The 15,082-nt window shown below is 42.7% G+C and overlaps 1 protein-coding gene across 1 annotated transcript in view; it reads left to right on the top strand.

The window, feature by feature from the left end:
• ttc27 (tetratricopeptide repeat domain 27) overlaps positions 1-15,082 on the top strand; it is a 118,047-nt gene that overhangs the window by 39,097 nt on the left and 63,868 nt on the right. The window contains exons 6-7 of the mRNA XM_034681934.1: positions 1,599-1,757; positions 1,840-1,979. Of these exons, the coding sequence (XP_034537825.1) occupies positions 1,599-1,757; positions 1,840-1,979 (299 nt within the window). The remainder of the gene's footprint in view (positions 1-1,598; positions 1,758-1,839; positions 1,980-15,082) is intronic.

Genomic DNA, 15,082 nt, shown 5'->3' with positions numbered 1-15,082 from the left:
CAGTAGAATACCAGTAACAATCAAACCTGAAGTGTTATTTATTATCCAGAGGAAGTGTGCGAGGTGACTGTTCAGAATCAGAATCAGAATCAGCTTTATTCGCCAGGTATGCTTGAACACACAAGGAATTTGACTTTAGTAAACTGTGCTCTCTTTGTACAAGGCATGAGAATAAGAATAAGAATAAGAATAAGAACTACAATAAAAAATAAAATAAAAAATATAATAACAATAACCTTAGCTATAAATACAAGAAACAAAAAATAGGCTTGACTAATATGTACAGGCTAAAATAATATGATAAAGTGCAGTGGTGAGTTGCAGAGGTAGTTTTTACATTATAAAAATAGCAGTTAAATAGTACAAAAAATAGAAATATGGAATTCTGTTTGGAGAATTTTTGCATTGTGTATCTACATGTATTGAGGCAAAGAGTGTGCTGTCTTTACAGTTTGAGACATTTTAAATACATGAGTCATCAAGCAGTGGTGTGAAGCACCCTCTCCACACGTTGGGTTGATAGAAAGCAAATCTCTCCTCTGCTCAGTCTCCCTCTGCGTCAGAAAGAAACATAACTTTTGCATCTATTTTCAGACACCAAAAGAACTGGACGTCTCTTTAGTATTTTCTGACCTGTGAATGAGAACAGTTAGCGGAGAGGTGACTGTAAAGAGCTGCTGTGATGTAGGGCAGAGCACAGAGGACACGCATCAGAATGAAGCAGCATGCTGTGGCTGCATAAAACACAAAACCCTGTACCTCCCTGAGCGACTGGAGCGGTGGACGGATCTGTGAAGCATACGTTGTGTTTTGGTGCATTGTGTTAAAACAAAGTAGATGAAGTTAAGGTCAAAGTCACTCTTCTTCATAAACATTAGGTGAAAACTGAAAATACTGAACTATGAAGGTGTTTCTTTGTTCCTCCCAGTTGTTCCTTGGTGCATTTTTTAAACACAAACTGACTTTAATAAACATCCCCTTCCTAAAAGAACTAAAAATATATTCTCTTATATACCTTTTACTCTTAATTAGAACATCTTAAAACATTCCCTCCATATCTGACTAATAATAGCTAGCTTACTAAAAGATGTTCAGAAACTAAAACAAATGGTTGAACAGCGACATAAACCTGCAGTGAAACAATCCGATCTTTGTTTCACTGCTTTGTTTTCATCAGCACTGCTCGCTCTCTTCACCTCCTTTCAGTCACTCGACCCCTGCTGCTCTCCCTCTCTTGGTTGTGGCAGCTTTAGGTTGAAAAATATCAGACCGTATTGATTTAAATCACATCGTATAGAAAAGTATTTGAATAAGTATCAGAAATGTTGACCACCACAAGGGCGCTGGTGGCCTCGTGGTCTAAGCGCCGCATGTATAGAGGCTACAGTCCTCGTCGTGGAGGTCGACGGTTCAACTCCTGGTCGGTTGACCATTTGCTGCATGCCCCCCCTCCCCCCCTCTCCACGCTCTACTCCCCACATTTCCTGTCTCTCTTCAGCTGTCCTGTCAAAAAAACAAAACAAACGTATCAAAAAAAAAAGAATGTTGACCACCTTATTGTCCGTAGGGATGATAATAAATCCTCTGTCCTCTTTCAGTGCTCAAATGTCAGTCCGTATTGTCGGAGCATCGAAACCTGGCCATTCAATTCCATCTGGAGTGTGTGTACACCTCTCTGACCTACTACGAGTACAAGCTCGCCAAAGACCATGTCCAGAAGGCCCAAGAGCTCTCAGGACTGGAGATCAACTTGACGGGTACGTACAGCAGCATTGTTGTCAGAGAAAAAGAGAGCATCAGTGATTCTGTAAATGCTCAAACTGTTTCTGGTCAAACTAGGCGCTCTTGGCAAAAGGACCCAATTCCAGCAGAAGTACCTGGCTCAGCTCATCCTGGAGGTCAAGAGGAAGCAGGATCAGGCTGGCCAGACTGAAGCTGAATCCAGCCCCACCCCCACACCCCTGTCCTGGCTCCCCAAGGTATGAGACTCTGCTGTCTTCTTTCTCTCTTTCGTATTTCTGAAGCCTCTTTAATCACCTTTAGATCTTTGACTGTTCAGTTAGATGGCAGGAGAGCTCTGTCTGAGAGAACCAAGGAAGTGAAGAACAGAGAGATAAAATGCTTTTAGCGATAACTCAAGAATCCGAATGCTAAGTGACACAGAGTCTAATAGGATACAGTTTTACTGTGATCTTATAATGCTCTGGAAAAAGACTTTTCTGGCTGATATCTCCATCCAGTTCTTGTAAATGTAATACTCTTGGACCGGTGTATGGTCTGATCAGAATCTGGTAGACCTCGTGAAAAAGAAAGAGACAGAAACAGAGAGGGCAACATTCTCCTCTGTTATATTTAAGTCCCTGACAATGATTAGGGGTAACTTCTCCTCTTTGACGTGAAGAAGTTTAACATCCAACAGTTTTGTATCTGTATTGGGTTTTGTTCATTAAGGTAATATACGTATGCGTTCAAACTACTACATCGGCTACATCATGAATGTTCAGTAACAAACACAATCTCCTCTCCAGTGTTACAAACTCATTATCTGTCGCTCACGGTCTTTAAAATATGTAGAGAAAGTCCAGGACCAGCAGTCTGAGATCACAGCAGCCTTGAATGTTCAACAGGGGCAAATCATTTGTAATACTCATCACCATCAGTAGAGGGAGGCGTCCACCTCTGAACCCTTCATACCATCTGCAGCCTGTTGCTTCTGTTGACCCGGTTGAATCATCGGGCTTCACTCCTCTGTGCCTCTCATTGGAGAACCAGAGTCAGGATTTGATGGTGGATTCATGATGGTGGTTTGTTGGTCAGGGTTAGCCTTGTGTGTTCTTCAGATTCAAGAAACAGAAGAAGTCTTTGTGTTGATTCAGGAGAGTAAGGATCGTCTTGGTTTTAGGGAATGGTTTAAAAATGGGCGTCAACACTGAGTTGTCACGAAAGAAAAACAAATTATATGAAACACATGAAGAATTTATAACAATTTTAAAAATGTACATTTTGAATTGAGTTTAGAAATGAAAGAAAAGTGTTCGTCTCAAAGTAAATGTTACTCAGCATGCAGTGTTGGCAAGCTGTGAGTTAGATTTGATATATTGGAGACGTCGGTGATTGAGAAGTATTTTCTAACTTCTTACTTTTGCTCTTCATAATCTAAAGAACCAAGATGGCCTCCAGTTCTAACAAAAGTCCAGGCACAATTTGTCAATCACAGACAAGGTTGTTGTTAATGCATCACTGTCACCACTGTGTAAAACAAGCTAACATCCTTCAAAATCAGTTCAACCTACTGGACACCTCGTTGGGCTCCCTTCAGCCAGCTCTATCTTTATTCAGATTTCAATAGTAAAGTGAGGAGGTATTGTACAGGTAACTCCTCATCTTGACCTTTAGTAACCTATAATTTAATGCTCCTTGTCCATGTCTATGTGAGTGACATGGATGATGATGGAAACAGGAGCCAAAACGTTGTCACATCATGTTGTTTCGCAATTCATAAGTACTCTAGGTTCTATTATTGACATAGACCCAACATCAAGACAGGATAATTTCCAGTCCCATCTTACAGACAGGACTCAGTCTGATCTCATCTTAATCCACCATGAGCAGAGCACTTTGCAGCATTTAGCAAGTTACAGTGGCAAGGACAAACTTCCTTTAACAGGCAGAAAAAGATGGAGAGAGAGAGAGAGAGAGAGAGAGAGAGAGAGAGAGAGAGAGAGAGAGAGAGAGAGAGAGAGAGAGAGAGAGAGAGAGAGAGAGAGAGAGAGAGAGAGAGAGAGAGAGAGAGAGAGAGAGAGAGAGAGAGAGAGAGAGAGAGAGAGAGAGAGAGAGAGAGAGAGAGAGAGAGAGAGAGAGAGAGAGATCCAGTTGAAGATCCAGTTGAAGATCCAGTTGAAGATCCAGTTGAAAATCTTCATTCATTACAAAGTGGAATGTGTTGAGAACCAAAAAGCATAAAAATGATCAATGGAAATCAAAATCATTAACCCATGGAGGTCTGGATTCAGAATCATACTCAAAATCAAAGTGGAAAATCAGATCACAGGCTGATCCAACTTCTGTGGAAATTCCTTAAGACAATTCAAAATGAGGCTCAGTAGTGTGTGTGGCCTCCACGTGCCTGTATACACTCCCTACAATGTCTAGGCATGCTCCTGATGAGATGACGGATGTTCTCCTGAGGGATGTCCCCCCCGACCTGGATCAGGGCATCAATCAACTCCTGGACAGTCTGTGGTGCGACGTGGCGTCGGTGGATAGAACGAGACATGATGCCCCAGAGATTCTCTATTGGATTCAGGTCTGGGGAATGGGCAGGCCCGTCCATAACATCAATGCCTTCATTGTGGAGGGACTGCTGACACACTCCAGCCACATGAGGTCGGGCATTGTCATGCATCAAAAGGAACCCAGGACCCACTGCACCAGCATATGGTCTTACATTGGGTCTGAGGATCTCATCCCGGTAGTTAATGGAAGTCAGGGTACCTCTGGCTAGCACATGAAGGTCTGAGTGGCCATCCAAGGATATGCCTCCCCAAACCATCACTGACCCACCGCCAAACCGGTCATGCTGGAGGATGTTGCAGGCAGCAGAACGTTCTCCACGGCGTCTCCAAACTCCAGTCACATGTGCTCAGTGTGATCCTGCTCTCATCTGTGAAGAGCACAGGGCGCCAATGTCGAACCTGCCAATCCTGGTGTTCTTTGGCAAATGCCAATTGGCATGCACGGTGTTGGGCTGTGAGTACAGGCCCCACTTGTGAACGTTGGACCACCCTCATGGAGTCTGTTTCTCACAGATGGAGCAGAAACATGCACATTAGTGGCCTGCTGGAGGTCATTTTGTAGGGTTCTGGCAGTGCTCCTCCTGTTCCTCCTTGCACAAACGAGCAGATAGCGGTCCTGCTGCTGGGTTGTTGTCCTCCTACGGCCCCCTCCATGTCTCCTGGTGTACTGGCCTGTCTCCTGGTATCTCCTCCATGCTCTTGACACTGTGCTGGGAGACACAGCAAACCTTCTTGCCACAGCGTGCATTGTGCCACCCTGGATGAGCTGCACTACCTGAGCAATTTCTGTGGGTTGCAGACACCGCCGCATATTACCTCTAGTGGTGAGGGCACTGGAAAAATGCAAAAGTGACCAAAAATCAGCCAGAAAGGATGAGGACAGGGATATGGTCTGTGGCCTCCACCTGCAGAACCATTCCTTTATAGGGGTTGTCTTGCTAATTGTCTCTCTTCCCACCTGTTGTCTGTTCCATTTGCACAACAGCAGGTGAAATTGATTCACCATCAGTGTTGCTTCCTAACTGGACAGGTTGATATCCCAGAAGTGGGAGTTATTTGGAGTTACATTGTCATTTTTAAGTGTTTCTTTTATTTTTTTGAGCAGTGTAGTTATAGAAAGCTAGTTGCTTTCATTGTTGATGCTCGCTTACATTGCATACTGTTCAGACATAGGCTGTTTTCTAAACTGCCTACTATACTAGTATTACATACTGATTTGACCTAAACTCAGTATGTAGTATGTGAACAAGAGCAAAATCTGCAGTATATCAAAACCTGGATTTCGTACTGATTCGGGAAAATGTCTCAGTATGCATTAGTATGCCTTGCGTATTGTTTCCCACACTGCATAGCGCTCTTTCCGCTTTTTCTTTTTTCTTCTTTTTTGACGGGGGGCACTCAGTATTTAGGTGCTGTGAAAATCATTCAATTCCATTTAAACCTAGATATTAAAATTAAGTGATTCTAAAGAAGCAGTATATCTGTCAGCTTGGTCGTTGTTTACTTCCGCTTTCTGGAACCAGAAATCCAGCAACGTCTGGCTCAGCCGCAGACCAGATCCAACAGAACTGTCATACTACATACTGTTTTTAAACCCACTATGTAATATGTAGTACCTACTGCATACTACATTCATGGGTAGTATGTTGCAGGCGGTTTCGAAAACAGCCACTGTGTTTAAGTAACATCATAACAGAACAAAGTTTCAAACATCCTGTTCAAATACAGAAGGAAACAAAAGTTCTGAAACATTTCATAGTAAACAAGTAAAAAGCAAAACAAGACACAGCCAAAGTTTTACTCTACCTGATCATTTATCACCTTAACATCTTTAAATCCATTGTCAAAGCTTCTCCTCAAGTTTACCACTTTACCAAAGTTTCTGCTTTCTCTTTGTCCTGAGTCTCTTTGGTTTGAAATGCGTTCTCTTTAGAGTTATATCTACTCTCTGATTTCAGACAGACTCTGAATACAGCCAGGAAGAAAGATGTTTTGAAAGTTTATATTCTTTTGAATGATTCAGGCTCTCTCTGTAGGTGTTTTTGTTTTTCTCAGAGTTAACAAGGCCTCCGATAGCATCATTTTTCTCTGCGATGACAGAACAAAACACACACACAGTTCTTTAAATAACTGGAAGGATATTTTGGGGTAAAAAAAGGCAAATCATGTTATTCTGTTTGAAGGGAAGTGAAATAATCTGTGGATCATTTTGTCAGGAAACCTCCTCCTCGCTCTGTCTCGTTGTGTGCATCATGAATTTATCTTGTGTGCATGAAGACTCATTTTGTTGCCCGGTATCACTCCTTGTTGGTGTTTCACACAGCTGCTCAGTTAAAGCTCCAGCACCCAGACTGTGTCAACCCCTGCATGATGAAGAGCTGCTCCTACGCCCACCACAGCCTGCTGACACACACACACACACACACACACACACACACACACACACACACACACACACACACACACACACACACACACCAGAGCACCAAGCATCAGAGAAGAAAAGAAGGGTCTTTGTCTAAATGTTTCACAGAGCTCTCAGAGGAGAAGATGTGCTTTTGAGAGGTCTTTATGGCACACTCACCGTCAAACAATCCCCCCAACACACACACACACACACATGCACTCGCACACTCGCACAGCACGGTGATAGTCTAATTCTCCTCCCGTCATGCCTCAAAGTCTCCCGTTCATCCCTCCTGTGCGTTTTCTCACTCTACACAGGTTCTTTTTTGAGGTCTGCACGGTCAATCGCTCTCCTGCTGCCTCCTTTAGTCCTGCATGCTTACTGCGAGCTCTATTATCCAGCAGGTTCATTTACCTTCAGTGCTGCAGGACGCGTCCGTACAGTCGGACTTCAAGACGCATGTCAGAGAAGCTTATTTTTGTCACAGTAAGAGACATTATGGTCTCTATCGTTCCTGCTGGGTGATATATATATCATATTTTTCATTCTTTGGTCTGTACGGCTGGGAATTGCATGTGAGCGGTTTTGATAGTTGGATGACTTGATCAGAGCATCTTCAACACAGCAGCTCATGTGGGGTGTTCTCAGTCTGGAGAAGCAAGTCCCTACCTGAAGTGGTCAAGGAGGGGAAAGTGATGAACCAGGGACACGAGAGTCACGGGCATCAAAGAGAGGAGCTGATATTGGAGTTGGATCTAGAGGCGTGCTTCCCTTTTTTTTCACAGGACGATCTGATCCCCTTCAAACCTTGATGGTTACAATATAATTCAGATGACGCTCATTACAATACGGAACAATTTAGTGAGATTCAGTTTGATACAAACTGAAAACTGAATCCCAGGAAACTTTTTGGAAATGCAATGTCTTGGGCATTTTCTGCCTTTATTGGATATGTCATAACCCGGCTCGTGAGCCATGACAAAAAGATAAGAGGACAACAAACAACTTAAAGAAATTAAGTTATTTACTAAAAAAGTAAATGGGATAAACAAATGATAACAAATATGGGGTATGTCGAGTCTGAGAAAACTGTACAACCAGAGGGGGGGATGTACAAACACAATTGCACACCAACAGGGCTAATAAATCAAAATAAGTAAATGAGTGTTACTGTATCAGTGAAATATCAAGATGAATGGAACACCCGCATCAACACATTATATAAGAAGGTTCAAGGTTCAAGGGCCTGAATTCAAACCCTGTTATTTTAACTGTCACAAATATGAGCAGTTTAGTGTCCTGGGGAAGAAGCAGGGTCGCTTTAAGAAAGCTGCTGTGAAACCAAACAACGCTGTCTGCTGTTTGACCTCTGGAGCCAGATTTAGTTTTTGGCCATTTGATTTTTGCATTTAGTCAGCAAAGACTTGTTGATAATCAGTTACTAAAGATCATATCTATTAATATTACTTAAGAGTATTATTTATTACCAGGGCTGCAGGTTGCAAGGAACCACTCTGTAAGTGAGTTTTAAATGTAGGCCTAATTATTTTATTTTTGAAACACAGAGTTGACTTGTATTGGGTGTAAAGATTTACTAGCCCTTTGAGAAGAACACAGACCCATATGCTGATGTGAGTTGGAACTTGACATTTAGCTGCCATACAACATAAATCCTTGACTTCAATGATGCATTTAAACACATTGTATTGCAACACATTCACAACAACTACAACAACTTAATGCTGGCAAAAGCCCAATTTTATTTTGCAGTGAGCCCCAGCTGTTGATGCTTGGGCTTATTGTCTTTGTTTTTTGTTCTATTTATTTTTCTTGAAAGGTTTACAGAACCAAGAGATGAACCTGTTCATCTTGGTTTCCTCTGTATTGACCTTCTCTCTGGTTCCTGCCTGCTGCTCCTGCGCATGGAGCTCCAGCTGGGTCAGCTCTCTGCTTGGTTCTGTTGCTTCCCTCTTGATGGGGATGTTGAGGCTGTATGGGGTCTCGTCTCCTGGCTTTGTGTCAGGTGCAAAACTCACAGATGGCTTGAGATAGTTCATGATCTCTGAAGATATGAGACTGCAGGCTGACAAAGCAGCCTGAGCGTCCTCCATGAGGTCATCTCTCTTCAAGCGGGTGTTCGGCAAAACATCTCTCAGTCTGGCTTTGATTGGCCGATGCAGTTTCCGGCTAATTTTGACCTCTTCTTTTGGGTCTTTGAGACGGTTGAGGTGTTCAAGAAAGATTCTGTTGTTTTCGTACTTCTTGGCCTCCTTTTGGAGCAACATGTGGATGTGCTCCACCATCTCATCATCAAAGTCCTGGCTCCTCTGGCTCCTCGGTGTGCAGAAGTTTGGGGGTTTAAAGAGCTTCAACAGGACTTGTTTGATAGTGGATTGCTCCACCACAGCTCTGTTAGTCTGCAGATTTTGTTCTGCAGTTTGGTCATAATCAGTCATAAGCTGGTCAACAGACAATTCAGGTAGTTGTAGGTTTTGGGCTCCATCATCAGATTGTTCTTCTTCAGAGTCAGAGACTTGTTTGTGATCCTCACTGCAAGGTTCTTGCTGCAGGCAGCAGGTATCATCTGCAGTTTTCTCCTCCTCTTCAGAATGAACCACAAAGTCCTTTTCATCCCCAGACTCAATGTCCTGGATGGACTGAACAGGCTCAATAAGAGGTTTCTGGTTCTCCAGGATCTCCTCTTCAGATGTTTTTGGGAACGCTCTCTGGAAGACCTTCATGCGTCTTATCCAGGGTCCATACTGCTCCAACATTTCCTCCTTGATTTTTTCAGGAAGAAACTGGGAGAACAGCAGGCCGTCTTTATCAAAGGGTATCTGTGGGGGAATCCATACATCTTCAGACTGGTCCTTGTAGATTTGAAGGACAGACTCAATGATTTGGTCCGGGATGAATCTCAGGAGTGCCGGGTCTTTGTTCACCACTAGCTTCCTTATCCTGTTTGTTGTCCCAAACCTCTCCATGACGCTGCAGACGAGAAGCGCGACAGCTCTCCAAGCCTCACAGGAAGGAGGAGGGAGGTCTTTGTCCACAGTGACACCAGGGTCTTTCCTCAGGGTCTCCAGAGTTGTTGCACTCAAATGGAGACAGTGTGTCAGCAGTTGTTGTTGGTCTAGATGAGCACTAGTGTAGCTTTCCAGAGGGAACAGCTTCAGTAGCAGCTGGACCAGCAGATCCTCAACCAGGTCAGTGCTGACAGTGACCACAGCAGGGACAGAAAGGCTGGAAATGTCTTCCACAGGGGAAGCGTTGAAGCTGTCGCCGGTTTGAGCCTCAGTTCTCTGCATATTGGAGTTCATGATCTCAACAAAGTGGATACCAGTGAAAGTTTGCAAGAAGCAAAAGTTAAAACACAATCGAAAACAACGAGCAGACACGATCAAACAGTGACTTGCTTGTAGAGAGGGTTTGTGTGAAATGAGACATTTGAGATTTTCTCCTGAAACAGAATTTTTTTTACTGTGACATCACAAAGTTACATTATTATGCAATGTGATGTTGTCACAGTGTTCCCTGGTGGAATTGAACCCAGGACCCTTGCATTGAATTCAGGCAGCAGCCCTGTCCACTTTGCCTCTGTTTGTCTCTTTAGGTCTTTTCATGTGTATCTTAATGGCACTCCCAAAGCAAAGCTTGTCTCCTTTGTGATGAAAACATTACCTGTATACCACACAATAGGTCTCTGTCCAGGATTTGAACCCTAAACTATATCCCTGACAGCATGCAGGTCCTGCCACCTCACCACAGGTCTGCCTGGCAGAGCATATCTAACTGTGATTAAGGTGTTTTCATTTAAATATTTTTAAAAGCACATGTTAGACAGTGTGAAAAAAATATTTCTCACATTGAAAGCCTCGGTCCAGGATGGGAACCAAGAATTATCTTGTTGAAGATTGTCAGTGCTAACCACCACACAATTGGCATGCCTGTAATGATCAGAGTTCATTCACCAAACTAATCAGAAAGACTACCATCCTGTAACTGTTCCTAAAGTCATCAGATTACATGTTATCAGAGTACTCCCACAAAAGCATTCAGATTACATCTAATCAGAGTGCTTTTCCCATTTTATGATGAAAACTTAAGTAACTTGTAGGAAAGGTGGGGTAGTATCCTCTCTCTACCCTATATAAATATATACTAGGGGTGCAACAATACATATATCCAGGGTGCGATTTGTGAAAAAAAAAACAGAGGGGGGGATATCTCCAAAAAAAAGTGACAAATTTTGGTAAGCTTGCAAACAAAAATAACGAATATTCCTTTTTCTGAAACAACCTCTCTCCAACACATTCAAATGTAGCCATTATGTATTTTAATTAGTTAATGTATTCACATAAGTAATCAGTTAACGCAAAATTACAATAGATGTCAAAACATAAATTATATTCATATGATATTAATAATTGTATTCATCTTAGAATAATGAACTTAAAGTGTCTAACATCAGTTATAACATTTAGAATTAAATGAACAACTTTAGAACATACAACCCTAAACTATTCTAACAAGTGCCATGCCAGTGTAAAATGAGATTTCTCACCAAATAGTCCTTATTGAATTCTAATTTTATTTGTATCGAGTTCTTTAGTGAAGTTTAAAATACGTATATTTCATATATTGCACTGCCTCTTTAAGGTTGCTCAGGGTGACATGGTTTTGAGTTGATGTGAAGGTGTCACATGAGTTCGATACGCTGTTGTCCTACGTTGATGAAGGGTCATTAAAGGCATCACGACGCACAGCAGAAGTTGTCACGTGGTCTTTCTTCCCCACAGCCCTCAAGTGTGATTTAATGAAGTTTCTAGTTAACGCTGTTGAAGTTTAACAGTTCTGAAGAGATACTTAAATGAGTTACGGTGTTACACTAATTTTGTCATTCAATTTTTTCACAGTTTTAGCCATCCTCCCGTTAATATAAATTGGACCAATGCGCGTTCCTCTCTCCATCGATCAGAGGCTCAACGCAACCTCCTACCACCAAGCTTTGGCAGTAGGGAGAGGAGGGCGGAGGCATAGGTGAACATAAAGCTGCATCTTCCACCTGTGGAATCTCCAGAGATGCTGGCAGCTGGATGTCGTTATCCCTCGCATTATCTGTTCTTGACTTTTTCGGTTCAATTTTTGCTGAAAAAAATTAGGAAATGCTTTGTTGCCGTTTCATGTCAGTAGACATCTCGCATGACGTTGCTAGTAAACTTAAAACGTAGCCTAAACTATATTGTTTATATTTACATTTGTTCACTTGTCAAGAGGCAGGTCGGTTGGCACCATCTGCTGGCGGTAGGAAAAGCATTTAATATTACCAGAGGGGTGAATGAGACGTATCCCCCCCGGAGATAAAAACTGTACAACCAGAGGGGGGGGTAAAAATCTATATAATATATATTGATCTAAGAGGTCCCCAAAACATGTCTTTAAAGTTTATTGCTCAAAAAAACACTTTGAAATCAGATTTTGGTATGCCTGTAAACTCCTCTTTTTCAGCCCTGCTCAGAACAGTCTGTTTTCTGTGTCTGTGCCTTTAAATGAGAATGAACTCTCTGACCACGCCCCCTCAGGAAGTGGATGTGGCCTCGGCTCTCCAGCACGTTGATCTAATGTTTACATGTTGGCTGAATATACACGGCTGCTCATAGACCCGCGCTACTTCAACCCTCTGAATTTGATCCAGAATCTGACCCTGACGGAGAGGCGCCTGCAGCAGGACCTTTCTGAATGATTGGTCACAGATTCTGTGTTTCTTGTTGTTTTATTTGTCAGTATGTCGACGTGTGACTTGGTACACAGCTACGGACATGTATCTATGTGGCAATGCTAACTAGCGCTACCACTTATCCATGATAAATAAAAATCATCCACTAGATCTTCAAATCTGCAGACGTGGGGAGTAAAACCGACCTTTGTGTTTATTAAGCCTACAACTAGCATGCCTCCCTCCGAGCAGGTGTGCAGGGAATGAAAAATGAAGGAGGGGTTGAGTTGTATTTTATACAGTCTATGGGCTGATCAAGCCCCAAGCTCTGACTTCCGTTACAGACCGGATGTCGTTGTGACGTATGAAAAACACTGAAAACTGAGTCGGCTCGTTTCAGCACACATTTAGAGAAAGGTGGAGAAATCAGAACAGGGGCAGAATGGATTGTTTTCTTTTTCGGGGGGTTTGTAGACATGCCAGGGAAACATATTTCAGGTAGAGAACCATTAAAAAGTCGATTTTGCATTTCAGTCACAGTCCGTCTGTAACTCAGATCTAATGTATAAACCACAAAGCCATCACCCTGGACGACACGGTAAGGTTGTACACCTTAGCATTACAATGGGTTTACATTTTGTGATATGTACAGATGTTGGCTGGATAAATCATCAAATGGACCTAACTGCTGAACTCTGTCATGCAGCTGATGTTCAGTCACTTTTACAGATGGGAGGACTTCTGGAAAGTTTTTCTTCTTCCTTATAAAATTAAAATGACTTCATTCTGATTTCATGTGGAGACTGTAAATTCCTTTGCCAACCTCCGGCGCTTACAGGCAAGCCACCTAAGCTAACGTTACTGTTGTTCAAGATAAAGGTCAATGTCTGAGTCTTGCAAGATCGTAGACACTGAGCACAGCATGCAGAGAAAGTAAGCAAAGCAAAACCTCAGTGAACCAGATCTTAACTCTAAAACAGAGCCAGCGTATTACGTCTCTACACATCTGATCTTTAATGTTAAGTTTGATAACAGACTTGGATCAGTGAATGTTAACACACCTAGAGTAGATCTTATAAATGTCTATAATCTGATTCTTCAATATGTGTTCACAATCTGCCATAAGACAATGAGACATGCAAGACCATGTAGGTTTTTTTATTTCACACATAGAAGCTAATAGCCATCAGAAACTAACCACTAATTAACATCAAGGAGAGTCCTTTGTCGTTCTGGTGCATGTTCACAAACAGACCAGTCACAGTTGTTCTGGCACGTGTTGCTTCGACGTGTTGTTACATATTTGTGAGAATTCACCTCAGGCTGCAGCACGGACACAACGCAGAGGTCTAAATCAGGCTTTAGTCTGAATGCAGTGCTGTGCTGGAGGGTCTGAGTGAGATATTTGTTCCCTCGCTCTGCGTATTCCCAAACCTTCACTGAAGAGTGACCGTGGTACTCTGGGTCTTGTGGCCCTGGCTCAGCTCCAGTTCTTTGTGCTGTGCTCAGACCACTAATACCCTCATTACTGCAGAGCAGGGAGTAAATGAGCTCAATCAAGGCTGTCATTAACCAGGGCTCAGCGCATCCTCTCTCCGATGGATCGAGAGCAGAGGGGGACGCAGGAGAAACTCTTCATCACTGGACAATCAGAACGGCTGCCAGCGGGGAAATTGGGCCCTCTCTGTCGCTGTGCGTCTGACTGGATTTGGCATTCAGCTGTTATTCTAATGAAAGCAAGTCCGATCCCGAGTTCTTGTTGCTGGAGCCAAACCACATTGTCAGAGAGAAGGGTTTGGAATGAGTTTTCTCTTTTTGCATCAATACACAGTATTTTTGCCAGATGTGGACCAGAGGAATGCACTTGACTGTTTCTGACCGTCTTTAAGTGCACTGTTTGGATGCAGCATCTGATCCTTTCATCCTCCGCTCCAAATGACCCTGAACCCTTTGAGTGAAACTGTTTGAGTCTGTGTGGAGTGCAGAAAAGCACTCAGTATCACTCTCAGGTAGAAGTTGGCTGGTAGGGATTGTTTTAAACAAGTTAAAGTTAAACCTTTCCCTCATACAAATCAGCCTGATGGAGGTTTGGACTGAAGTAATCTGTGCTTTTTTTCTGGACAAGCAAACGTTGAGCTGTGCAGATGAACAGATATCTGTGCACAGAGAGAAAGGTTTCCTCATCATCTTTACCGTCTAATGGCCGAGGGGAAACGAAGAGCAGGACCCTGACATAAAGTGGAGGGGTCTTTTCTTAACCTGAAGGGCTTCTGTGGCTCACTGGTAGAGTGGGTCATTACTCAATTGGAAGGTTGGTGGTTTGATCCCACCTGCTGCAGGCACAAGCCAAATTGTCCCTTGGCGAGACGCTGAACCCCAAACTACTCCAAGCAGTGTGTGGATGAATGTGAAGTTTAGAGAATACTGATGGGGGCTTCATGTAGGCCATTTATGAATGTGGTAAAAATGGCTGAAGTGTTATATAAGTACAGTCCATTTATTATTTACCATTTTAATTAATTAAGAGATTTAAAAAATGATTTATTACAGCTGAAAAAATAGGTCCGCCGATTTAATGGTGAGTTTGTTCTATGACAACAGATTTGTATCGGCCTCCTTGCGAGATGAATTAAAATTTAACTGCTCATTAAATCCACATTCAAG

The sequence above is a fragment of the Notolabrus celidotus genome, chromosome 4, assembly GCF_009762535.1.
Source record: "Notolabrus celidotus isolate fNotCel1 chromosome 4, fNotCel1.pri, whole genome shotgun sequence".
Lineage (NCBI taxonomy): Eukaryota > Metazoa > Chordata > Actinopteri > Labriformes > Labridae > Notolabrus > Notolabrus celidotus.
The sequence above is the reverse complement of the archived record's forward strand: the minus strand, read 5'-3'. Positions and strand labels throughout refer to the sequence as shown.